At 42.2% G+C, this 25656-nt stretch overlaps 1 protein-coding gene across 1 annotated transcript in view; it reads left to right on the top strand.

The window, feature by feature from the left end:
* The window catches only part of SLC9A9 (solute carrier family 9 member A9), a 251213-nt gene that overhangs the window by 144950 nt on the left and 80607 nt on the right, over positions 1 to 25656 (top strand). Inside the window, exon 12 of the mRNA XM_035132511.3 lies at positions 397 to 550. Coding sequence (XP_034988402.3) covers positions 397 to 550 — 154 coding nt within the window. The remainder of the gene's footprint in view (positions 1 to 396; positions 551 to 25656) is intronic.

Genomic DNA, 25656 nt, shown 5'->3' with positions numbered 1-25656 from the left:
AATTGATCTTTTATTGTTGTAGCACCCACACTTTGGAACTCCTTATTGACATAATGCTGATGCCCACCCTGTACCCTTTTGGCCACTTACTACACACATTTTTGTTTAGGCAAGCCTATCCAGACATGCAGAATGTTGACACGTATTTGTATATGGTTTTCAGCTTATCATACAGCAAGCCTCAAAGGGAGGGGGTTGAATTTTGAATGTTTCAAATAGTTGTTTTCAGCCGTTTCTTCACTGGTTGTTTTATTCTTTTTGTAAACTGCTTTGAGGTTGTTGGTCTTTTTTTGTACAATCAAGTGGTATATAAAATTTATGAATACAATGAAATAAGTTGTTTTCTTTCTCTCCCACCTGCCATGCACCCTCCCCCCCCCCCCCCGTCTTCTGAAGGTTTACGTGGCGCAATTGCATTTGCACTGGCTGTCCGGGACACCGACTCCCAGCCTAAGCAAATGATGTTGACAACCACCTTACTAATTGTGTTCTTCACAGTCTGGGTGTTTGGAGGAGGCACCACACCGATGCTTGCATGGCTCCAAATCAGGTTAGTGCTATCGATTCATAATGTTACAGTATGTTGCAATGTCATCCATGGCTTTGCTCAGTCACTACACTTGTTGCATCTTTGTATTCACATTATTCATCATTGTGCTTCATAACTGATATGCAGGAGACTGCTATGAAGGGTACAGGGAGCTTAAAAACCAGGATGTAGACATTGGTGGATGAGGTGAAGCAGGTTCTTGACATCCCGCAATGGTCCCAAGCACAATTCAGATTTTTAGCATCTGTCTTCCCATGTGGTTGGCTTTCCTGGAGTGATTTCTTAGGGGAGTTATGCTGGGAGGTTAAAATCTTTCACTTAGAAATACAGTGGTGCCTCGCTTAACGAATGCCCTGCTTAACGAAATTTCCGCTTAACGAAAGGATTTTTTGAGCCTCGCTAGACGAATTCGTTTTATGAAAAATTCGTCTAGCGAATCGCGGTTTCCCATAGGAATGCACTGAAATTCAATTAATGCGTTCCTATGGGCAAAAAAAATTTTCCAATGCATTTCTATGGGATTCGCTAGACGAATTTTTCGTTATAAGAAAAGACCCGTGGAATGAATTAAATTAATCTAGCGAGGCACCACTGTATTCTTGTAGATATTGCTGCTCAAACAGCAGCTGCTATTCAGCTATATGTAGTTGTTGTTCCAGATTTTGCTCTTGACTAAATAACTTGTTGGATATGTGCTGATCCCCACTGTCTCCAAAAGCTGATCCTTGCTGTTTCCAAAAGCCACAGGTCTGGTCTGGTCAACTGTACTACCTTAAACAGAGCTAGTCCAATATATTTTGTTGTCTGAAGCAGACCAACAAATAACATCCCCTCTCTTGATGTCAACATGTGTAGTGGAAAAGGTAAAAAGGTAAATTACCCCTGGAGTGTTAAGTCCAGTCAAAAGCAACTATGGGGTGCGCCACTCATCTTGCTTCAGGCAGGGGAGCTGGCGTTTGTCCACAGACAGCTTTCTGGGTTACGTGACCAGCATATCTAAACTGCTTCTGGTGCAACGGAACACAGTAACAGAAGCCAGAGCGCACGGAAACGCCATTTACCTTCCCGCCACAGCGGTACCTATTTATCTACTCGCACTGGTATGCTTTCAAACTGCTAGGTTGGCAGAAGCTGGGACAGAGCAACAGGAGCTATGCCTGTCACACAGATTTGAACTGCTGACCTTCTGATTGGCAAGCCCAAGAGGCCCAGTGGTTTTGACTACAGTGCCACCAGAATCCCTTATATGTATAGTACCCAAGCCTTGGGGAAAAAGATCTCCAAAGTACCTTTCCCTTTCCTAGCAGGAAAAATACAACAGTGATAAATTTAATAACTGATAATATGCTCCCCTTTCAGTATACCCAAAATCATCTGCCTGAGGTGCCCACCTCATTCTACCTAATGATAGGGCTGGCCCTGACCTTAGGCAAAGGCCAAAGAAACAATGTTGTTCTCTCCATTTTGTGCGCAGGGTGTTGGATACAATCGGTTATCATGGATAGTTTATTGCATATTCATCTATTTTTTTCCATAGAGCAGGAGACATTAACTGACAAATCATCGTGATTAATTTGTTAATTTATGAACCGTAAATCTAAAATGTGGCTGGGCACAGGGTTTTAATGGATGCTGTCAGTTTTGAAAGGATTTTCAGTGCTGCTGACATTGTGTTATTTATATTTGCAGTACGTTGTAAACCATTTAAACATGTCCTTTCAGAATGACTTTTTTGATGATAAATTATTTGCCTTTGTTATTTAGTCAAAAGAAATCTAGGTTTTTTTAAATATAAGATTGCCTGGACTGAGATACTGCAGTGTATCAATTTCCTTCAAGCAAGGGTACTGCCACATTGATGGTCCCAACTGAAGTGGTGCAAACATGGGCTATGAGCTGGAAGCCACTATCTCTTAACCTTTATTCTCCCCATCTTTAACCATATTGGTCTGCTGGTGTGTGAACTATTGAGATAATACGTAGGATGCACTTTATTTCAGAAAGTTGCTCCATAGAAACTAAATATTAATGAAAAAATATTATGGTTACAGTCAAAGCTTTGTATCATTGTTCTTAAGGGCAGAGATTTTCCAGACAAATGGAAAGTGGAATGTTTTAGTGGATTGTTCCATTGCTGCATTGTATACAGTCTTGTATAAATGCACTGCTATTTATAGGATCCTGGGGTTGTTTCTTGCCCAGGCGTTTTTTATTTAGTGCATGTTTATATGGCTTGCTATCTACTGGTACTCTGCCTCCAGGCTGCTTGCTTCCCTGTCTCTCTGCCTCCTCCTCTCTTTGAATTGACACTTAGCTTTGATCTTAGCTAGAGAAATATCTATAGACTGCCCCCTTCTGAATGATACCTTGAATCATGAAGCCATCTCTCTGGTAGCACAAAATCTCAACCCTGCTTGAGCTTGGCTCTGTTGTAATTGCCTAAAGCCAGGTGGCAATAGTTCTTCAGCTGACCCACATAGGATCCAGGCCAGCAGAATCATACCCAGTTATAATTCATTAGAGGGAATGTTTAGGACAGCTCTCACATCAGTGCTTGTTGCAACAAAACAGTGGCAGCTGCCTTGGACATTTTTGTTAGCCAGGGCAAAAACTGTGTTGTTCTTGCCATCTATGCCTTCATGATGCTTCTGCAATGACTTCTGTGGAGTTAGCGTGTGCAGCGATGAGTTGTGCATGGCAGCAGTGTGGTCAGAGATGCTGCAGGAATGAACTGTTGGCATTGCTCCGTTCACTCTTATTTCTGCAGCTCTTCCTGTGCATTTTGCTTCATTGCTGAGTGCATTACAACCATAGGCCAATGCAGGCTTTGATAAGCTGATAAGTACTGCCCTGTAGCCTTTGTGTTATCAGCGCAACCATCTATAGTGATGGAGCCCTTGCGCATACAGGTGTGCATGTGAAGGCTTCCATGTGACCCTAAGCCCTGATGATGCCAGGTTCCCAATCACATGGAAGTTGCATACATGCAACTGTCCATGCAAAGGCTCTGTCAGTACTGACAGTCCTGCTCTTCACATTGCAAGCTAGGAGGTGGGTTTTCTGGGTGCACCTCCACACCCATGTTGAATAACACAGACACATTAATCCCTAAAGGGCTTACATTGCATTGGCATTACCCCTGGCATAGTGACAACCACTGCACCCAGCAAAACCATAAGGTCAAAGGGCTACTTGTATTTTCTCTAGACTAACAAACTCCCAGAAATGTCATCTGCTAATTCTGTAACAAACTCAGTTTGGGTGATGGATACTGTTCACTGTTCTTGAGTGTCCCCATTTGCTAGAGTGAGAATTTTCTGGGCTTCGAAGTGATGGAGGAGGTGGAATACAAAACGATATTCTCCCAGGTTCCACATCTGTTCTGGACTGGCTTTAAATACTTCCAGGACAGGCTTGGACCTTGCTATGGATTTCTAACCTTGCCCCTAGGGTTACAGGTAGCCTGACCACATGCCTAATCCTTGCCCCAGTCTTCCGGTCATCCTATCCACTTACATTTCCAGCAGCATGCCTCTGTCACATGGATGGTGACTGCTTCAACTTGCCTCACAGATGGGCTGGCCCTGTTCTGTCTTCATTGTCCATCCCTTTGTATGGATGCCTTAGCTCATACCCAGCCTGTAACTGTCCATGACTTTGGACTGACTCTCCTCTTGAGTCAGTCCATTTAGCTCTGGCCTCAGGTTTGCTGAAACTCACACTGCATCTGTCAGCTGCCTACAGCCCAGTGCTTATGAGGAAGAGGGAGAAACGGAAATTGTGGCTGACCTCCTTTAAGGCATGTCAAGGGCAAAAGAAAATCCTAGCTTTGAAGGCTTAAGGTTTTCTTCCACTGTAATACTTTATGCATAGCTTGGTTTAGACCGAATTCTTCTCCCACAATGAATCTCCTCTAAATATTTTTTTGGGAAATGTACATATCTGGCAGGATCTGCTAGACCTGCCATTTATTTGTGTATATATGTGCAATCAATTTAGTATTTCTATTGTGTTTGTAAGTTGCTTTTAGACATTTTATGAAAAAAGCAAAATAATAATAATAATATAGGTGCAAAAAGTCCCCACCCCTTAAAGATAACATCTACTATTCTGCATTATGCTTTTCATTCATAATAGTACTGTTAGGATGGCTCTCATTAGTGCATCATATCTATGCATACACTGAAGAATTCATTTATATTTGAGCAATCCACAGATGAAAGTGAGGTATAAAAGTCACCGCCTGAGAACTTTATCATCTCGAACATGTACCCACAAATAGTCTGCTAATCCACTTGAATCCAAATTTTCTTCTTTAATTTGTTTCTGGAACAAGCTGGATATATAGTTTGTGGTTAGGGCAAGAACCCAGAGGAGCCTGTACAATTGACACAGTGTTGGACATGACAAAGGCAAGCGGCTTAAGGAACAATTGCTCATTGGCTCTTTTCCCAGTTCTCTTTTTTCCCTCGGACTAATTTTGAGAAATGGAACCGCTCCAAGACAACAATGTCTCCCTCCTACCTTATGAGACCACGAAGGAGTTTTCGAGTTGTTTTCCTCTCTGATTTACAGACAGATTGGTAAGCCTGCTGAGCCAGCACATTGGCTTGGCTCTGTCTAGTGTTCTGGCATCATGGCGCACAACCCCCTTTTACTGTCTAAACACTTAAATAGTACCAAATAGGATTGGACGAGACAATTTGCTGGGAGAAGGGAAGAGAGGTCTGAAAAATATATCAAATCCTCGACACTCACATTAAAAGTTCTGGTGCCAGTTCTAAAGAGAAACATGGTGTTGGTTCCTATGTATTAGCATCATAATTTATGCACCCATTTTTTTACCTGCTATATATTCGAAAGTATAAATACAACCTTTCCCATCCCAACAACTGCCTGGCACCTATGTGAATACACACCTGGAGCTTGTGCTCACAATCACCTTATTGAGAATAAATAGCTATCCGTTTTGTGAGGAAGCCACCAACCTCACCCTCCTTACTGTGCAGGATTACCTATTGGATCAAACGGGTTAAGGTGGGGAGGGGTGCAGCAGATGAGATGCTACAAGTCTCCTCCTCGTGGCTTGAGGGAGAACATGATTTGGTTTGCACCTAAAGGCAACCCTACCTAATTTGAACTACTCGAAACAATGTGCAAAGCAAAGCAGAGCCATCCTTTGAATTCTCCCACTTCTGAATTTTGCAATGCAGTTCTCCAGGCAAGTATTGTGCATGCATATGCATGCAAAATTGCATATACTAATGTGCATTAAAACACTTAATAATTGTGAAAATAACATACAGAAATGTATGATATTGAGGGAAATTGTTTTGCAAAAATGTGTTCATTAAGCAAAGATACGTCTATAAAAAGAAATTTGCACTAAAGTGCTGGTGAATTTTCATGCGACATTTTTTTATTAAAAACAACAACTGCAAACTGATGTGGAGGACTAAATTTAAGAATAGGAAAGTACGGTAAGAAAATGAGAATAACTGGAATTAACAGATTTGCCCATCCCCACTTACAACCCTCAGTGTGAGTCACAAAAGAAAGAGAGCAGGTTTTTGAGGTGAAAAGGCCAACCTTAAATCTGCAGGATGCCGAGAATGGTGGAGATGTTTTCTTTCTTTCTTTTTGCAAATAAAAACTTTTTTATAAAAAAAGTTGGGTTTTTTATAGGGAGACCTAACCATGCATGATATGAAACACTTTATAAGTTAAAATGTTATTCAAATATGCTGCACAACCCATGTGCAACCGCAACCTCCTCTTCCATCACACTGTGGACAATGAAGCATCACTTAAGGGAAAGTCGCATAAAATTTACGGTTGGGTCAGTCATTGTATGGGCATGTATGTGTTTCAGTCATGCAACTACTTCCTAGGAATCAGCACACTCCACAGACTCATGCCTGTGGGGCACAGCAAAGTATAATATACATGTTAAGTAGTAGGGAGCCTGAAGAGTCAGTGGGTGTATTGACTGGTTGTGGGAATGAACATGCAGGCAGGCATTTGTGCTGATGTCAGAAGGTATCTGAATTATATGTATAACAGAGATGGCTGGTTCATGAATCTGTATAAATAAGATCTACAGGAGTAGATTGAGGACCACTAAGGTGCAACATAACATAGGGTTATGCCCCTTTTTAAAAAAAAGACTTTCAAGACTTAGGCCCCTACAGGTGTCATTTGTATTGGGCATTCATAAATATTTGTGCTCTTAAGGGGATTATACATGATCTTGTTTTCAATATTATTTGTGCCTGCAAGGGTTTGGGGGCAGTCATTCTGCTTCATTTGATTCATTTCTGATCACTGCATCTTGCTAAAATCCCGTAACTTTTCATGCCCAAAATGGAGGACGTTAGTCCTACTTTTGTTGTACTATAGCCCTTATGGACAGCAATAATCTGGTAGCATTAGGGAAGCCTCACAGAGCATTAATAAATCAGAATAAATCCACTGACAATGCATTCTTATTGTGTTGAGAACATGTTGCAGTATTTGTTGTTGTTTAGTCATTTAGTCATGTCCGACTCTTCGTGACCCCATGGACCAGAGCACGCCAGGCACTCCTGTCTTGCACTGCCTCCCGCAGTTTGGTCAAACTCATGTTCGTAGCTTCGAGAACACTGTCCAACCATCTCATCCTCTGTTGTCCCCTTCTCCTTGTGCCTTCCATCTTTCCCAACATCAGGGTCTTTTCCAGGGAGTCTTCTCTTCTCATGTAGTATTGGAGCCTCAGCTTCAGGATCTGTCCTTCCAGTGAGCACTCAGGGCTGATTTCCTTCAGAATGGATAGGTTTGATCTTCTTGCAGTCCATGGGACTCCCAAGAGTCTCCTCCAGCACCATAATTCAAAAGCATCAATTCTTCGGCAATCAGCCTTCTTTATGGTCCAGCTCTCGCTTCCATACATCACTACTGGAAAAACCATAGCTTTAACTATACGGACCTTTGTCAGCAAGGTGATGGCTCTGCTTTTTAAGATGCTGTCTAGGTTTGTCATTGTTTTTCTCCCAAGAAGCAGGCGTCTTTTAATTTTGTGACTGCTGTCACCATCTGCAGTGAACATGGAACCCAAGAAATACAACCACCATAAAATGTTGCAGAATACAACCACCATAAAACACCCATCTGGAAGGACCCAGTAGACATGAATGACAATCTCTGATTCCTACATGCTTTCTTAAACAAATTTGCTGTGCAATCCCTATGCATGCATACTCAGAAGTAAGTTTCATTGCATTCAAATAGGCTGACTTATAAGAAATTGAGTGTAGAGTTGCAGTTTTAGGGGACTTTGTGTTGTCCATTTTACTGTGGTACCTGATTACCAGTTCTGTTTCGAAAGTTTGGTTGGTAATGCAACAAAATTCACTGTGCCTGAACACAGCCCAGGTCTATGTACTTGGATGTGTGAAATTTTAATGATTCTCTATTGGTAAAGGGCACCTTAGGAAGAAAATGGTGGGTAAGAGAAAGCAAGTGAAAAGAAGATTGTTTGCTTGACCAAATGGCAACTGCAATGCATTTTAACAAAATATTGCTTCAAAGATAATTCATACCATTGTTAAATATTGGCTGTGAGCTCCAGATGAATCAAGTTATTTTATGGTCTGTTTAGAAGGTCATTGATATGTTTTTTATAATGTCACTGAGGAAGATATTGGCGACATTATCGCCTTGTAATTCGACAGTTCCTTATCATTGATTCTATATATAGTTTATGCTTTGCTTTGCCTGTTTACAGAGCAGTGCCTAACAAACCTACATGCAGACTTCTGCTGCAAAGCACCAGCTGAAAATAGCTAAATTGGAGCCATAATAAAGAGGCTTAGATAAAAAGCATGCAGACAAAATCTGGATTGGCATACAAATGTACTGAATAAACATAAAATGCCAGCACCTGTGTACCATGTGTGAGAGTTGGGCTTCTCTGGTACTTTGATTGCTTTTTTCTTATCTTCAATGTCAGCCAAGTTCATTGCAATTTGGATATACAGCTCAAGTGTCCGTCATCCTTATCAGATTTGCCACAGTTCCACTGGACTCAGCCAAAGAGTTACTCTGCAACACTATATATCACATTGATTCTAGCAGCAGCACAAAAAAAAACCTTGCTACATCAGGCATCAGAAACAGGGCCCTTAAGTCTTCAGTAAACAGTTCCATCTGTGTACATTTTCAAGTAGATTTCCTTTAAAAGTGCCTCACGTCTATTTTTTTTAAAAAAGAAAAAATGCACCCTTTAATATAATAAAATCCTCAAAGCTGCTTTACATTTTTAGCTGCGATTGCCACAAAATGACCTTTGTTTTACAAGCCCTCTTTCCTTCAGACTTGAATACATTTGTTGCCATTCTGACCATGCTGATTAGCAATGAACCTTATCAGATGTTCATTGTTCCTTTCTCGATTCAGCAGCCCTGTCACCTCCTTGATTCCCCCCCCCCCCCAATCCTGATGATTTAGTGACAATCCACACCAGCAACTCTCCTGCTCCCAGTAGTGGTAGCCTTTAGAACATTGAAATGCCTTGTTGCATTAAGGCAAATGTCAAGCATTCTGCCATGCAACTCCGACATTACTGGGAAGTTCAGAAATGTGGCAGGAATGCCATCTTTACCCCCACGTCTCATTATTGGAAGTACTGTATAGCATGCCCTTATTTTAAGATGGGTGGGGTATAAAATATAATATAATAATATGGTGATGATGATGATGATAATGATAATGGTGATTAAGCAGCTATTGGCTGTTGATGGATCTATCTGCTCTTAATTTGGCTTAATTTTTTAAAAAATAAATAAATAGGTGAGCTAGTGGCAATCTCAATGTCCCACCTTGCAATTCATGGTGTTAAATTAGTTATGCCGTAACAGAGCAATCCAAACCCCCAATCCATGGTGCTGAAAAGGATCTGCAAAGTAGTTACTTCATCCAACTCTGCCCAGCTCTGCTTCGGTCCTCCATTGGGGTGAGCTCTGCCCATCACACACTCTTCCCCTCTTCTAATTAACTGGTGGTTATTTAAGGTTTGTTTTGGAACGACTGCAAACAACCTGCTACAAACAACCATTGTAATCTCTTCAGAAAGTCCATGTTTGCATAATAATATAATAATAATAATAATAATAATAATAATAATAATAATAATTTATTATTTATACCCCGCCCATCTGGCCGGGTTCCCCCAGCCACTCTGGGCGGCTTCCAAAAAAAGAAATTCTAAAATACATAATCCAGCAAGCACATCATCCTGAACTTTGGGTAGACTTAAGACAGTTTTTTAAATTTATATGTAAAGTTCTGTAGCACACTTTAAATTCACCATGTCCCTGCTAATAGAGGTTACTTGATGTAAGCAGTAACCAAACTGCAAAAGTTAATAGCAGCCATAATTCAAGCTTTGAAGCCAATCAATGTTTCATGCTCGTTGCAAGCTGAGATTGCGAGGGTCGAGGGAAGCGTTTTTGCCATGTAGGAAAACTGTGGGGACATCTCCTGTTAATATTCTACCGACATCATGTTTACTCATGGTCTTGTTCAGATATCCCATGATGATCTGCTTTCAAAACTGTCACTTTCTGAATAGCTGCTGACCAGGGATGTTTTGCTCATATCCTGCTATGCCCCAAAAAGGTCTTTGCTGTCGTTGTTGTTCTGGTCTTGAAACACAATGACCCACAGGGCAATGGTTAGAGCAGATGCCTTGCCTGTGGAAGGTCTTGTTACCAGTAAATAAAATAATAAATAAGTAGGTCTCTGCCTTGGATTAATTTGTTTTAGTATTGTTTTTAAATCTATTAGTTGTTTTGCAGCAGGAATGGGGTGGGTGTTTTTTTTTCCCAGCCCAGGGGTCACATTACTTTATGTGCAACCTTCCAGGGGCTGCCAGCTATTACTGGGCAAGGCCTGGGGCTGCTGGAAGAATCCACTGAAAATGGATTATCAAGAGGTTATCCTTTATATCTACTCATTTGACACATACACCCCCATCACAGCATGGAGTCTTGCTATGAATGCTTTTCTGGTTAGCTCTCTACCACAAACGTTTTGGAAAACATGTGCACTTTATATGTAAATAGATTAATAAATTGCTTTGCAATGTACATAATTCACATATTCACTGATATATTATTGCCATTATCCCAGGAGGTACTTCATTGCTTTTCATTTTTCGAAAGTGTTTGTTGAATTTGAGTATGTTGCATGTTGAGAGGCTTTCTATGATCACTAAGGCTGAAATCCTAACCATGTCTACTCAGAAGCAAGTACCACTGAATTCATTTGGGTCTTATTCCAATGTAAGTGGAGTTGGGATTGCGGCCTTAAATTACTTCCTACTGTGAATTTTTTAAATCAATAGAATGCACCCTCGATTCTTTTTTTGTTACCTGTAGACTTTATCTGTGCTCCTCTAACTCAAAGCCTCAAAGTGGAGATAACCATCTGATTTTGACTATTCATTTTTGGCGGTCCATCCATTCACTAAATCTTTATCTAAAATCTTTGTTCTAAAAGTGTCCATGCCTTACTCCTGGCCCAAAAACATTACTGTATTTTTTCATAGGTTAGAGACCCATGGACTACCCTCATCTGGTTTAGCCGCTGTAGGATCACAGAGCCTGCTGTGGCGGCAGAGACAAGTAATTCGTAACTGCTGCCTCCCACATTGTTTTTGCTGTGTTAGCAACACCTTTCTGGGGCCCAAGCCTGGGCAGTGTATGTGAAGGTCCTGTGCTGCCCTCTGCCTCACTGAGGTGGTCCAAAAGAAAGGAAAGCAATACATTTGGCACCAGCCTAGCTGCAGGAGCTGCCAGAAGGTGGTGTAAAAGAGACGATCCAACCATTTTAGGGACTCCACTAAGTCCCTTGGGGGTTTACTCCTTAGCCTTTTCTTCTCCCAAAGATGTCCCATGAGGCAGCAGGTACCCCCAGGGGCACATTCCATTGTCTCTCGAGACAGATGGATGACAACAACAATAAATAATAAGAGCTGACATATGAGACAAAAAGTTTGCAATTAAATAAAATGCTCACTGTCATGCTTATCAAGTTATCAATAAAATTGTTTGGTGGTAACTGGTACATTTCTAGTTACTCAGCAGTCCTTGGGATGATTAGCAGCACTGAAACGTCTGGAAGAAATCCACTTTTCTTTGGAAACATGATGAGTGTGACATGAAGAGTCAAAGGATAACCTAGTAGTGAGCACATAACTAGGCCTCAGGACTCCTGAAGATTGTGGCCCATCACACCTGAGAACAACACAGAAATGTGCTGCAAATCAAGCAATTAACAGATGTTCTTCGTGATGCAGATGGTGTTGCTTACATTACTACAACTCTCCAGCCACTCCAAATGATTAATTTTTCATTGGTTGGTTAGAGTGAATTTCTGGCACATGTTAAAGGCTTATATTTTGTCAGACCCAAGGAAAGGACAGTTACCCATTTGTGAGGAGCCTTTCTGCTTGCCCTCCTTACAGGCCCACATCAGGGGCAGGCAATTTATTGATTTGCTTTAGAACAATTTGGAAATCCCACTCCTGAAAAGGATTAAGAACCACAGGTTATGTGACCAATGGTAGTGATGCTATTTAATGGAAGCAGAATGAGGCTCGTTGCTTTGGTTACATTCAGGGAGACATGAGTATCTTTTTTTCTTAAATCAAAGATGGGGAACTTGTGACTCTCCAAAAGTTATAAGATGATAGTTGATCAACCCCAGTAGTCAGGGTGGTTCCAAAACATCTACAAGATATATATACCAATGCTGGAATCAGGTGATGCATTATGAGTGCTATGTAGCCCATATGCTAATACTGTGAGTGGGGACCACAAGGTTTGCAGTAGTAGCACAAATAACCCAATGATAACTGAGGATACTCCATGACTACAGAATGATGAATGTCTATTGGGGAAACATGGAAAACTAGAAGGGTGGATGGGATGGGTGTCCCAAAAGAAGGCATGGCTGGGTGGAGCACTGAACAGGAACACTCCAGACTGCAATAATTTATTGTAGGTCCTACTTGTTCAAAAAGAAAACTGAGTGTGATGACATGAAAGGGTTGGAACCAAATGTTGCATTTTTGTATAAAAGCTTACTTTATTTGACAGGAAAACTCTGGGCAAAGTGTTTGCAATTTTAGCTGGGGAAAAGTTACATTTGCTTTTGTCAGGAGTCACCAGTGGGTCTACTCTGTTGAATAGTTAAATATCACCCTTAGAATCATAGAACTGTAGCGTCATCTAAGCCAACCCCCTGCAATGCGGGATTCTCAGCTAAAGTATCCATGACAGATGGCCATCCAACCTCGCCTTAAAAACCTCCAAGGAAGGAGAGTCCAGCGCCTTCCTGAGGGAGTCTGTTCCACTGTATCAGCTCTTCCTAATGTTCTTCCTAATGTCTAGTTGGAATTTGCTTCCTTGTAAATTGAATCCATTGGGTCAGGTCCAACCATCCAGAGCAGGAGTAAAGAAGCTTGCTTCATCCTCCCTGTGACAGCCCTTTAGCTATTGGAAGATGGCTATCATAACTCCTCTCAGCCTCCTCTTTCCCAGGCTAAACATAGCCAATGCCTTCAACCGTTCCTCTTAAGGATTGGTTTCCAGACCCTTGGTCATCTTGTTCATGTTCCTCTGAACCAGGCATAGGCAAAGTCCAGCCCTCCAGCTGTTTGGGACTACAATTCCCATTATCCCTAGCCAACAGAACCAGTGGTCAGGGATGATGGGAATTGTAGTCCCAAACATCTGGAGGGTCCAAGACTGTGGTGTCAACGGTCAGCTTCCCATTCCACACCAGTATTGAAATTGTTCTGATCTCTCTCCTGGCTTCCTTCTTTGAAATGCAAAACAATGCATCAGCCAACTTTGTATAGGATGACCTAAAATTGATTCCATGAGGCATTAGTTACAAAACTGTTCAAAATGCACATAATTGTTTCTCCTGTTATTAGCAGAATTTCATTTTAGCATTTGTCAGGATGAAGGAAGGTCATTTTTGGAAAGGGAAATTTAATTAAATGAGGGAAGATTTTGTCCTAAATTAGTTCCGCCGCACACACACACACACACAGACCTCCTGTCCCTCTCTCTCTCTCTCTCTCTCTCTCTCTCTCTCTCTCTCTCTCTCTCTCTCTCATTCTTTCTTACCAGTTTTCAGATTATGTCATATTTCCCTAGGGAGATGAAAATAATTTCCTAAGAACAACGCATGCATCGATTTGCTATTGAAAAAGAGGAAATGCTATCCTATCTGTACAAAGCTATAATTTTCACCCAGCAACACTCAGAGCCACATAAATTTGATTATAGGCAGTGTTTATTTAAAGGAACTACACTGAGATCCTTACAAAGTTATTAGTTTTGGTACAATTCATGGTATTATGTTGATTAATTTTCCTTTTGCCAGAATGCTTTGCAAGCATCCAGCCATACTTCCTCTGACAAAATCCAGGCTACCTTGGGCCACAAATGCTGTTCTACATTTAAAGTACTCTAACAACAATGCCCCCCACTCAAAGAATCCTTGGAACTGTTATTTCTTAAGGTTGCTGGGGATTGTTAAAAGACCCCTGTTCCCTTCACAGAACTATGATTCCCAGAGTTCCCCAGAAAGAAGGATTGTTTGTTAAACTGCTTTGGGAATTATAGGTGTGTGAAAAGAATAGGGCAGGCTTCCTCAAACTCGGCCCTCCAGATGTTTTTGACCTGCAACTCCCATGATCCCTAGCTAGCAGGACCAGTGTTCAGGGATGATGGGAATTGTAGTCTCAAAACATCTGGAGGGCCATGTTTGAGGAAACTTGGAATGGGGGGCCTCTTAACAATTCTCAGCACCTATCATTTACTAGAGTTCCCATGATTCTTCGGCGGAAGCCATGACTGTTAAAGTGGTATATACTGCTTTAAATGTTTAGTGCAGATGGGGCCTTTGTTGAGCACAATTCACCAGGAATGTCTCCTGTGCACCCTCTTTTAAGTGAACGGGAGCTACACTACAGTTTCCATTAATTTCAGTACCGTTTGTGCTGAGATCAATTTAGTGTACCGTGCCCATTTTCTTTCGCAGGTGTTTGCCCCCTCCTTGTCCTCCAACAAAAATAATATAGCCTATTCCATGAATCCCTATAATAAAGTTTCCCTTTGAGAATCCAATTTCAACCATAACACTTTTGTTCATTGAGCTCTCTTTAGCTCTGGCATACTTTCTAGAAAGATAAAACTGACTTCTGTGTAAAAGTCTCTCAAATCCCCAGTTGATGCTGCAGAAATCCACCAAAGCCTGTAATTAAATGTAATGTATCCAATGGTTAACATGTTCATCATTTGTAGAACAGCATCGGGATTGGCCAAGTGAGCAGCCTGCACCTGTGAATTATAAAGCCACATCCATTTTCCCCTATACTGATTTAAAACTACAGCTGAGATATGTTAAAAGTAAGCGAGGTAGATGGATTCCCACATTCCGTTTTGTAAGTCTTCCACAGATTGACTGTGCTCATTGTTTCGCTCTGCTGGTTCATACAGAATGTCTCTAATTAAGTTCAAAACTGGTGCATCTGCAGGAAGTGTCCTCATGCTGCAGTTTTCCATCTCTTTCATTAATCACAGGGGTGTGTTTCCCACCCCTTCATATGCACGAACAAGGCCCATACATATTTCAACAATTTTTTTCTTTGTTCTTGAGCCTGTGATCTTGCATACAATCACATTCCTAGCTTCTTGCCAAGCCCTTCATCTGACCAGCTTTGTAGTGTTCATCTAGTTCCCTGTTTGAAGGTCATTCGTGCTCATCTAATGCCCAGTTCTATGCGCTTTCTGGCTTCCTAGTACTCATCATAAGATCCAACCAACCACCATTACCATACACTTCCTCTGAAGGAGCAGGTTCACATTTGGGGGGCGATTCTGGAACTAGCTGTGTCATTGCAAACCACTGAAATGGCCTTTTACCAACTGAAATTGGTACACCAGCTACAACCATACCTGGACCAGGAAAGTTTGGCTACAGTAGTTCATACATAGTAAGTAAGTAAAACTTTATTTATTTGCGTGGCCTACAGGCCATTGCAACAAAGGATTCATATTACATAACCTGGTAAAAAGGAAAGAAAAAAGAAAAATGCTATATATAACAATAAAATGTGCTGTCTCGGGATTCAGCATAACACAATTAAAATGGGACAGATGAGATCTTAGTTATATGTCCACACAGGAGGCGCTATTGTCCTTCAGCTGGCGGCCCTCAGTCTCATGGCCCTCTCAATAAATCTGGCTACCTTCTCTGTTGTCTGGGCAGTCTGGTCTGCCAGGAGGAAAAACAGTATATCCTCGGATGGGCGGCCCGAAATGGCGGATATCAGAGGTGTGATGATCTCATCCCTGAGGTCTTTATATAGGGGTCAGGACAGGAGTACATGTGATACAGTCTCCACGCTGCCCACTCCGCAGGGACATAGTCGATTCTGGTATGGTGTTTTTGAGAATCGACCTTCAAGGACGGCGGAGGGTAGCATGTCCAGTCTGGCCAGCGTGAAGGCTCGTCTGTATTTTGGGATGGTTAGGTTGGACAGGTATGGTGACCGGAAGTCCATGCTGCACCCGTCCACCAGCCGCGGGAAGAATTGGGGCGGGGCAGGGGCGCCGGAGCGACCTGCGCGCCATGGCGCCCGACCTGCTTAAGACAGCCCTGGTGATGGTTATAGCACATTGGGCGAAACCCTCTTCACCCAATCCAGTTTCCGAAAACTCGTTGCCTGCCTCAAGAGAGGTAAGCCATTTTTCTATCCTGGAATGGTCATAGAAGGATATTACATCATAACTCCCGCCTATGGGCATTCCAGGAAATGTAGCTAGAGATGGCTATAACTTGCAGAGATGCTGTGTGTGTGTCCTCCTTATCCAAGTCAGGCCAATGGTCCATCTAGCTCAGTATGTCTACATGAACTGGCAGTGGCTCTCCACAATTTGAAGCAGGAGTCTCTCGCAGTTCTTCCTGGAGATACCGGGGCCTGGGAGTGGAACCTGGGTCACCTGAGCTATGGACCACCCCCAAAGTATAAGGATTTGTGTTATGAAGTTGAAAGTGAGAACCTTTACACTGTTGCACAGCTTCTTTGTAGGAAGCCTCCCCTTCCAGTTCACTCCCTAGAATGTCCATGAGACAATGTCATCATGATATGACATAACATAATCCCATGGGCATTGTGGGAATCATCACATGAGTTGACTGCGAAGACACTAGATGGCAATGCAAGAATTTAAATAAAAAAATAAAAGGAAGGACGTCCTGCAGCCACCTCGTAGTGTTAATTATTAAAATAAATGCGAACCTTCCTAACTCCACACCTGAAGGTTTTATTGAAATTCTCCTTCTTCCCAATTTGGAGCAAGTGAGTAATTTATTTTCACTCTCTATGATTTTTCCCACTCCAAAAAACTCACCCCAAAATTTGAAATGTTCCCCAGTGGATGTTCATGAGGAAGGCCTAAAGCAAAGGAGTGAGCGCTGTTGGAAGTTTTATTAGTTCTGTGGGTTTTTTTCCTAGTTGCTGTCTAAAATCAAAGAGGCACAGTTTCATGAGAAGAGTTGAAAAATCAGTAGGCTGAGAAGTGGATCGTTCCTTTAAGAAGACCTTTCACACACGTTGTTAACACTGTGTGGAAGAAGGAAGTGGGGACAAACAGGGTCATACCACCTATTTCAGTATTCTGTTCCCACAGGAGACAAGCAGGTGCCTACAGGAAGCCCGGAAGCAGAACATTAGCATAGTAGCATTCTTGCTTGCCTTCACCAGTACTTGGTATTCAGAAGCATAGTGACCCTGATAACATATAGCCATGATGATTAGTAGCCGTTGATAGCCTCATGGATCCTACACATGCTTACCTGGGGTAAGTTCTATTGAACACAATAGCTTTTCATTGTTGTTGTTGTTTAGTCGTTTAGTCGTGTCCGACTCTTCGTGACCCCATGGACCATAGCACGCCAGGCACTCCTGTCTTCCACTGCCTCCCGCAGTTTGGTCAAACTCATGTTCGTAGCTTCGAGAACACTGTCCAACCATCTCGTCCTCTGTCATCCCCTTCTCCTAGTGCCCACCATCTTTCCCAACATCAAGGTCTTTTCCAAGGATTCTTCTCTTCTCATGAGGTGGCCAAAGTATTGGAGCCTCAGCTTCACGATCTGTCCTTCCAGTGAGCACTCGGGGCTGATTTCCTTCAGAATGGATAGGTTTGATCTTCTTGCAGTCCATGGGACTCTCAAGAGTAGGGCACCATTTAAAAAGCAAAAAGGGGGTTGAGGTTTTGCAGGAACATCTGCATGGCTTGAGAAACTCCCATGAAAAATATTAGACATTGTGCAGTGCTAGCACAATGAATGCCCCCATTGAATGCCCCAAAAGCTACACTACCAAGACTATAAAACTATCCTATAATTGGCTGAATATAAAAAGGTTAATTAAGACAGCTCCTTAATAGTTTGCCTCTTAAAAACAGTGCCTCTGTGATGCAGGTTGAGTAAGAACATTTAGTAAACAGCTAATTATGCTATAACATAGACTTTTTATTGTTAATTATCATAGAAGTAACAGCCCGACAATAATTTGCTAGTCAGTACATCTGTGAGGTTTAAATGAGAAAATTACCTCTTGTCTCAGCAAGGAAGTAATTGATTTCTATGCACTTAAAGGCAGGATGCCAGTTGTGGCATGCTCTCATTTTCCATTCTCCAAAGAGATGGCACCATTCATGCCATTGATACAAATGGGATCTTAAAGGTGCAACCAAAGTTGTCTGACTTTTACAAATACTGGACTTTTTAAATGTAAATATGATGCCCACTGTAGGGCACCTTGACTTCGCAGGAGTCCTGCATATACCCAGATGGCATTGGAGGGGACTGTGCCCGCTAGGTCCTTTATACTGTATAAATTCTAGTTTCACCCCTGGACACTTCACAATTGAGTTGCTATTTTAATGAGAAGATCAGTCCACATGGGAGGTGAATTTTTTTCTTAACTGTAGCACAGCTGATGCCATTTTGCGGACACAAAGTAACATCAGCATATTCCCCTGACCTATTTTAGGGCTGCTATATGTCCGGATTTTCCTGGACATTACTGGGATTTCAAAAGCGGAATTGACATCCGGGGACGGGGTGGAATTTCCGAAAGGCGGTGTTTTGTCTTGGGCCTTAGTCAGGTCAATTGAAAAATTGTTTCTTTGTATAAAAAAGCTCAACAAATTTTGGGTTTTCATTTTAAAAGCTTAACCATTTGGGTGGTTTCCTAAAGCAAAGCTCAACTATTTCAGTGGTTTCCTTAAAAAAGAAAACCTCAACAATTTGGGGGTCTTTCTAAAACAGCTTTCAGGGTGTCCTGGTTTTTACTTTTTGAAATATGGCAACTCTACCTATTTTCAAGTAGGTTTCTGAGATTACCTACAACTTTTTTTTCAGAAGGTTTCCACTCTTATTTTAATTAGTGGGCCAAGGGATATTGGCTTCAGGGGGCCCTCGCTGGTGTCCATTGGTGGGCGTCAAGGGTACATGGCAACAGCAGTGGGCAGCAGCAACACTCTGATCAGTGTAGGGTGGGAAGCAGCGTTTTAATTTACTGCTGTGCCCCTGATATAGCATTGCTCCAGAGCAGTGATGGGCAAACTTTTGAGCTTGGTGTGTCAAAATTTGCCAAAAAAAAACCCCGAGCATAACTCGGGTGGTGTGTCGCTTCGAGAAAAAAACCATAATTTCGCAATATTTATAGTTTAAATAACAAAAATGTATAATTGTAATATATAACTGTATTTAATAAACCAAAAACTAATTATTTAACCAAACCAAACCAAAAACCCCTTATTTATCACAAAGTACCCAGAGTTGTTGAGCTTTTTGGGAGGAGCTGCTGACCAAAGTTTCGGAGGTTTTTTGGGGGGTGCAAAAGTTGCTTTGCTTTTTGGGGGGATGCCCCAAAGCTGCTGCGCTTTGGGGGGGGGGAGAGAGAACCGAAATAAATGAAGAATACCTTCACTGGAACTAACACGCAGCACCGACATAGTCTGCCGAAGCGCCAAAAAAAACCCAGCACAGAACGGGTTAAAAAATGAATGCTGTTACACCAAATCATCGTCTGCCAAAGCGCCAGAAAAAAACAGCACAGAAAGGGTTAAAAAACCAATCTCTGGCTACCAACAACAACAACAACAACAACAAAGAAGGATCCGCTGTAGCGTGAGGAGGAGCGTGAGAACAAATGGGGGGGGGGGGACAACAACAACAGTGTGCATGGGCCGATGGGGCGCATGCCAGCAGTGAGGGCTCTGCATGTCACAGGTTCGCCATCACTGCTCCAGAGCATCATGAGACATCTGTGCTCCAGAGCATTTTGGCTTCCAGACCTAGCCACCTGTCACTCTTGCACAACAAATCCACTTTTAAAAAATGCACTTTTGTGATAAGGATGGGGGGAATGCACTAGGAGATGTGGGGCAAAAACTGAATGACAGTTCTATAACCTTCAAACAAACAAATCAGGATGAATGCTCAGTAAACAGTAGGCCTCCTGCTTTGGGGAAACAAATCAGGACGAAAGCCCAATGAAAAAAAATCACCCAGGCACCCCAGTTCTGCCAAAGAGGAACAATTGTGTAGCCTAAATTTTATGCTGATATATGTTTGTTCTACAAAGAAATCACTTTAAGGATTTGAACCAAATGTCCCAGTAAAACAATAAAGTCTTAATAGATTGAAATGAAGGTGTGTTATCAACTGTAACTTTAGTATTACAAATAATAAGTAGCATTTAACACATGGTTGACTAACTTACCTTGAGGCTGCTCATAAAAACCTGTAAGAAGGGGTAAAGGCAGCATAAATCTACACGGGCAAATGATTGGAAATATATCTGAGTAAACCAAGTGCAGAGCGAATGAGAATTTAGGCTCCATCAATGACAAACAAAATAGGGTGCTTTCTTGTCCACAGGCCGGTCGGTAAATCATTGAAAGTATTATTTTTCTACTTTATGTTTTTAAAGGAAGGGGTTGCTCTATCCTCTGAAGCATTAATCATGATCAAAAACTGTGATGGGACATTATATGAGAGCACTGAATATATGGTGATATCTTAGTTGTTGTGGATTCAGGTTGTAACAGATGGTGGCCAGGAAAGATTATTCTCCTGGGCAGTCTGTTGACAACTTTGGGGATGTTTAGCATCTCTAACATGTGGCATTTCTCATTGTGTTGTTATCTGAGAATTACAACAATCTTCTCCCTGAAAATGAACACTTCAACTATTAGTAAACTTTGATTTATTCTGTTCTCTGCTTCTAATATACATCCGTTCTTTTATAAGGCTGGTGGTGGTTTGGAGCACAAGATTCTGAAGATGAAATTTAAAGGATTAGTCAAATATTTTAAAGAAAAGGTATCACAGCTCTGACCTAAAGGAACATCATATATCATTTCCACATGATCTTCCAAGTGAATGTCCTTAATGTACTTAATGTACTGGGCATGATTCTGCTATTGCTGTCCATTCCAGCCTCCAGACATTGACAGCCCTTGCAAACTGGAGGAATTCATTAAGTCCACATTCTGAAGCAACCACCCACCCGCAACTCCCCGAGCCGTCAGGGGAAGGGGCAGAGCTGTGTTACCTTGCCAGCGACCTTCCTCCCCTTCCCCCCTCATTTTAACAGCTCAGGGGATGCTTGGGAGTCGCGGGCGGGCGGTGCACCATTGTCCCCCGCTCCCGGGCTGCTTCCTGGGGGGGGGAGCCTCCCCTGAGTTGTCGAAAGGAAGAGGGAAGGGAGGAAGGCTGCTGGCAAAGCAGTGTGACTGACTCCCTCCCTCCGCTGTCGCTGCCCAGGAAGCACTTCTGCCCAGGAAGCGGCTTCTCCCACCCCAATGGGCAGCTCGCCCCTGGATGCTTGCCCTGCCCTCCTGGGACACTCGCCTCGCCCCCATGGCCCCACCCCCAGGTGCACAGCATGTGCGCCACTCTGGGTGCCAGAGCAGCTAGCTCTGCCTCTGCTCATGGCCTCATGGGGAGATGAAGACTCTGGGAAGTGCTTTGGGGCCAAGTTACCATGGCTGTTATATAATAGTTATAGTTTGAATAAGTATATACATACATTCGGGAAAATAGCTTCAGTTAGGCTTCCTTATAAACTATCCCATTGAGTCTCACCATAACAGAGAAGAAGCAGTCCTAGATGCTATGTTTCTGCTAATGCACTGCACCAAGGTTTTGCATTGGTACATGACAAAATTCCTTCTGAAAATTGTATGGCCACAAGTAGGGCTGACATACATCTGGGTTTTCCCAGACAAATCTGCGAATTGGGCTGCAAAGTGGCATCCGGGTGTATTTTTGCTGAATTGGTGAAATGTATGGGAAAACCCGTAAGTATGGCAAGCAGGGTGATTTTTAAAAAATGCTTTAAAAATCTCCCAAAAGCCCCATACCCTATTTTTGGGAATATGGCAACCCTAGCCACAAGTTAAATCACTTGACTTCTGAGTCACTTGGCTATGAGCAAGCAATACACCAAAGGTAGGAGAGTTGCACAGTCTCTATAACGATTAACTTAACAAGTGTTTTTCAGTAATGATGCTCCACATTTCACCTCGGGTGGCCCATAACAGTTTTATTAAGTGCATCTAAATTCAGAGGCAGCACCTGCATTGTAGCCTGAGGGGCTGGGCCTGTGCAATTATAGCGTCCTCTGTTAATCCATTGCAAAGGTTTCATTTTCCCCATTCTTTTGCTGTCTCTCTATCAGACACTCCTAGGGAAGGGAAGGGAGTTAAAAAAAGACATTCATTCCACTAACCTACGGTAGTTGCATGTTGCTTTCCTCATTGCTGTCCTGCCCATTAATGTGGCCAAAGAAAGAGATGGGGTATTTGCAGAGAGAAACACTTCTTGCCTCCTTTAAGCAGCTTCACACTTCCATTCTGTCTCAGCCCTAGAAGCCCTAGATGAGCACCCCCTCAGTTCCTTCCTCCAAGTCATTTATAAAGACATTGACCATCAACAGGTCCAGGACAGTACCCCTTCTCTGTGCATTTCTAAGGATTCAGTCAGCAACTGGTAATTCATCTTAAAGAATCCATGTAACAGGCTCAATGCAATAGCTTCGTCATTTTACATAGCACGTAAAAGGTAAAGGACCCCCAGATGGTTAAGTCCAGTCAGAGGCGATTATGGAGTTGCTGTGCTCATCTTGCTTCAGGATGAGGGAGCCGGTGTTTGTCTGCAGACAGCTTTCTGGGTCATGCAACCAGAATGACAAAACCGCTTCTGGTGCAACAGGACACCGTGACAGAAGCCAGAGCACATGGAAATGGCGCTTATCTTTCCACCTATTTATCTACTTGCACTGGCCTGCTTTTATACTGCTAGGTTGGCAGGAGCTGGAGCAGAGCAAAGGGAGCTCTCCCTGTCAAGCAGATTTGAACCACCAACCTTCTGATCGGCAAGCCCAAGAGGCTCAGTGGTTTAGACCACACACCATCCACGTCCCTTTAACATAGCATTTTAATATTAACATACTTCCACGTAATTCTTTCACTGCTTTTTTAACTCCAGTTGTCTCATATAGGACAGCACTTGAGAAATCTGAGTGAACTAAGAACTTCCAAGTGGACGAAGTAACCTCATCAGAGCTTGTAATTTGCTCACTGAGTTACGAATCCAGCAGTCTTGCAACCTGGAGTTACTGTAGGTGGCAGCAAATGGTTGAACACACAAAATTTCCCAATATCTCTTCCATTGCTACCCAGTAGCCACATCTAAACTTTTGCTTACCAAAATGATGTTGAAAAGAAATGGTGACTACGATCTAGATTAGGAATGAATGCCCAAGAATGAGTGAGACTTGGAAGAAGGGATTGTACAGATCTGCATGGCTGCTTCCTTCAATGTTATTGCTAGTTGCATGTATGGTTTCAAATGAAACTCATAAGTTCCTTTAGCAAAGGATAGCTAAAGGGTTAAAGTAAAATCACCCCCTCTCATGTATTGCAAATGGAGCTTTCCATTTATTTCAGAAGGTAAAGGTTGCACTGTGACCATGATAGCAGCCAACATCTGACATCAGAGTTTGGCTGCTTAGTCATGCAGATCACTCAGGTGCAGAAAATCTTAGCTCGCAAACCTCTTGGTCTGAATTACAAAAATATTAAAGTCTTCTGAATCCAAACCAGGGATTATTATACATTCGATTACAAACCTACCAGATCCAACTTTCAAACTGACTACTTTTGAGTTTCAGCAGCATCACAACCAAGAATTTAAGGTTATGAAGCTGATTCTAATTTCTTGCTCAAACAGTGTTTAAAATCTGCTGGTTACCCAGCCCTACTACAAAATGAAGCAACGGCACCCTAATAGTTTCCTACCATCAGAATTCACTTTCAGTGTGGCAGAAATTAAGTGATATTATTGTTATGCATACGTATACGATGCATCTTCATAGTTGGTGTGGTTGCAAAAACTACCATTTTTTTTTAAGTCATCAGATTACATTTCCTGATGTTGTCTTTCTAGGCTAGCTGCCCAGAAAAGTTGAAATTGGTCATCTTATTATTTAGGCTAACACCTCAAAAGTGCTTAATGTGTTTTCTTTGGGGTAATCACATCAACAGTAACATAATCCATCTACAACAGCCTGGGCTTCCTTCCAAAGCCTTGCTGGTTATAGTCAAGGAAAATAAAGGAACGCGCACCTAAAGTGATTCAGAGAGCAAACATCATACGGCTTTAAGAACCATCGGCATAATTCACTGGAGAGATCTTTTATTCCTAAGCCAAGAATTAACTACCCTCATCTGTAGGAAATTGTCAAAATACATCTGGGCACACTTTTCTTGTTCTTGTGCAGCTCTTTTGTAAAGTCACTTCTCATTTTTCTTGGCTAGTGAAGCTCATTAGTAGTCAAAGAAGGATGCCAACAAAACAGTCTCATTCCATTTTTTTTCCCTTTCACCCCCCCTTAAAGGAAAAAACAACAAAACCCTGCATTCCTCTCTGTAAAAGTAGTGATTAGAACAATTAGGCAGGGTGTTTTTTTCACCCCCATTTCATGCAAAAATTCTTCTTGTAGTGTGATGGTGTTTCTGTCTCTTTGCATTAGCAGAAAATGCATTTTTAATCATGCTTCAGACTGAGGGTTTCTTATTAGTTTCATTTTGGAGCTATTTGACTCCCTTGCAGCAGCAAGTGGTGCAGGGAAGTGGGGGCTCAGGAATTGCAAAGTGTTGGGATACCTAGTTTGTGCTAGTGTTATGTCACTTAGCTGTTGTTGTGAAGACTGCAGCAAAACCACTTCTTTTTGTTGTTGTTTAGGGCTAGTCATTTCACAGGCTTTTCAAACGCCCTAGTGCAGATATGGGAAGGAAGCAGCTGACACCTTTACTGGTCATTTGCCTCCCTAAGCAGGTCATTTAACACTTGCAGTCTGAATGGCAATCCCATTTGGGCAATATGAAAGATGTCCGGTTACTTTGCCAGCTGCAACTGAATTGTATATGGTCTCAGAAGCCTTGGACAGCAGTTTCAAAGCACTGTGTTAGAGCAAATTAGTGAATCAGCATATCACAGACTTCATCAGGTAGGGAAATGCCCAGGGTGTCTGAAAGAGAAGGAAGCAGGGACTATCAAGTGACACTAATAAGAGAGAAGAAAACAATGAGGCAAGGAGAAAAGAAAGTTAATAGTGCTCAATACTAGAATAATTCTATTGAAGGGAAATTCACAATTTGTCGGGCTTCCGTTAAGTAAATGTTTCCCTATTTGGTGTCTAAAAAAAAAAGGTAAAGGACACCTGACAGTTAAGTCCAGTCGCAGACGACTCTGGGGTTGCGGCACTCACCTCACTTTACAGGCTAAGGGAGCCAGCGTTTGTCCACAGACAGTTTTTCCGGGTCATGTGACCAGCATGACTAAGCCACTTCTAATGAAACCAGAGTAGCGCACGGAAACACCGTTTACCTTCCCGCCGGAGCGGTATCTATTTATCTACTTGCACTTTTTTGGTGTGCTTTCAAACCGCTAGGTTGGCAGGAGCTGGG

This window comes from Zootoca vivipara, chromosome 5 (assembly GCF_965207765.1).
Source record: "Zootoca vivipara chromosome 5, rZooViv2.hap1.1, whole genome shotgun sequence".
In the NCBI taxonomy this organism is placed as follows: domain Eukaryota; kingdom Metazoa; phylum Chordata; class Lepidosauria; order Squamata; family Lacertidae; genus Zootoca; species Zootoca vivipara.
Note: the sequence above shows the minus strand (reverse complement) of the source record. Positions and strands in the feature narration are given on the sequence as shown.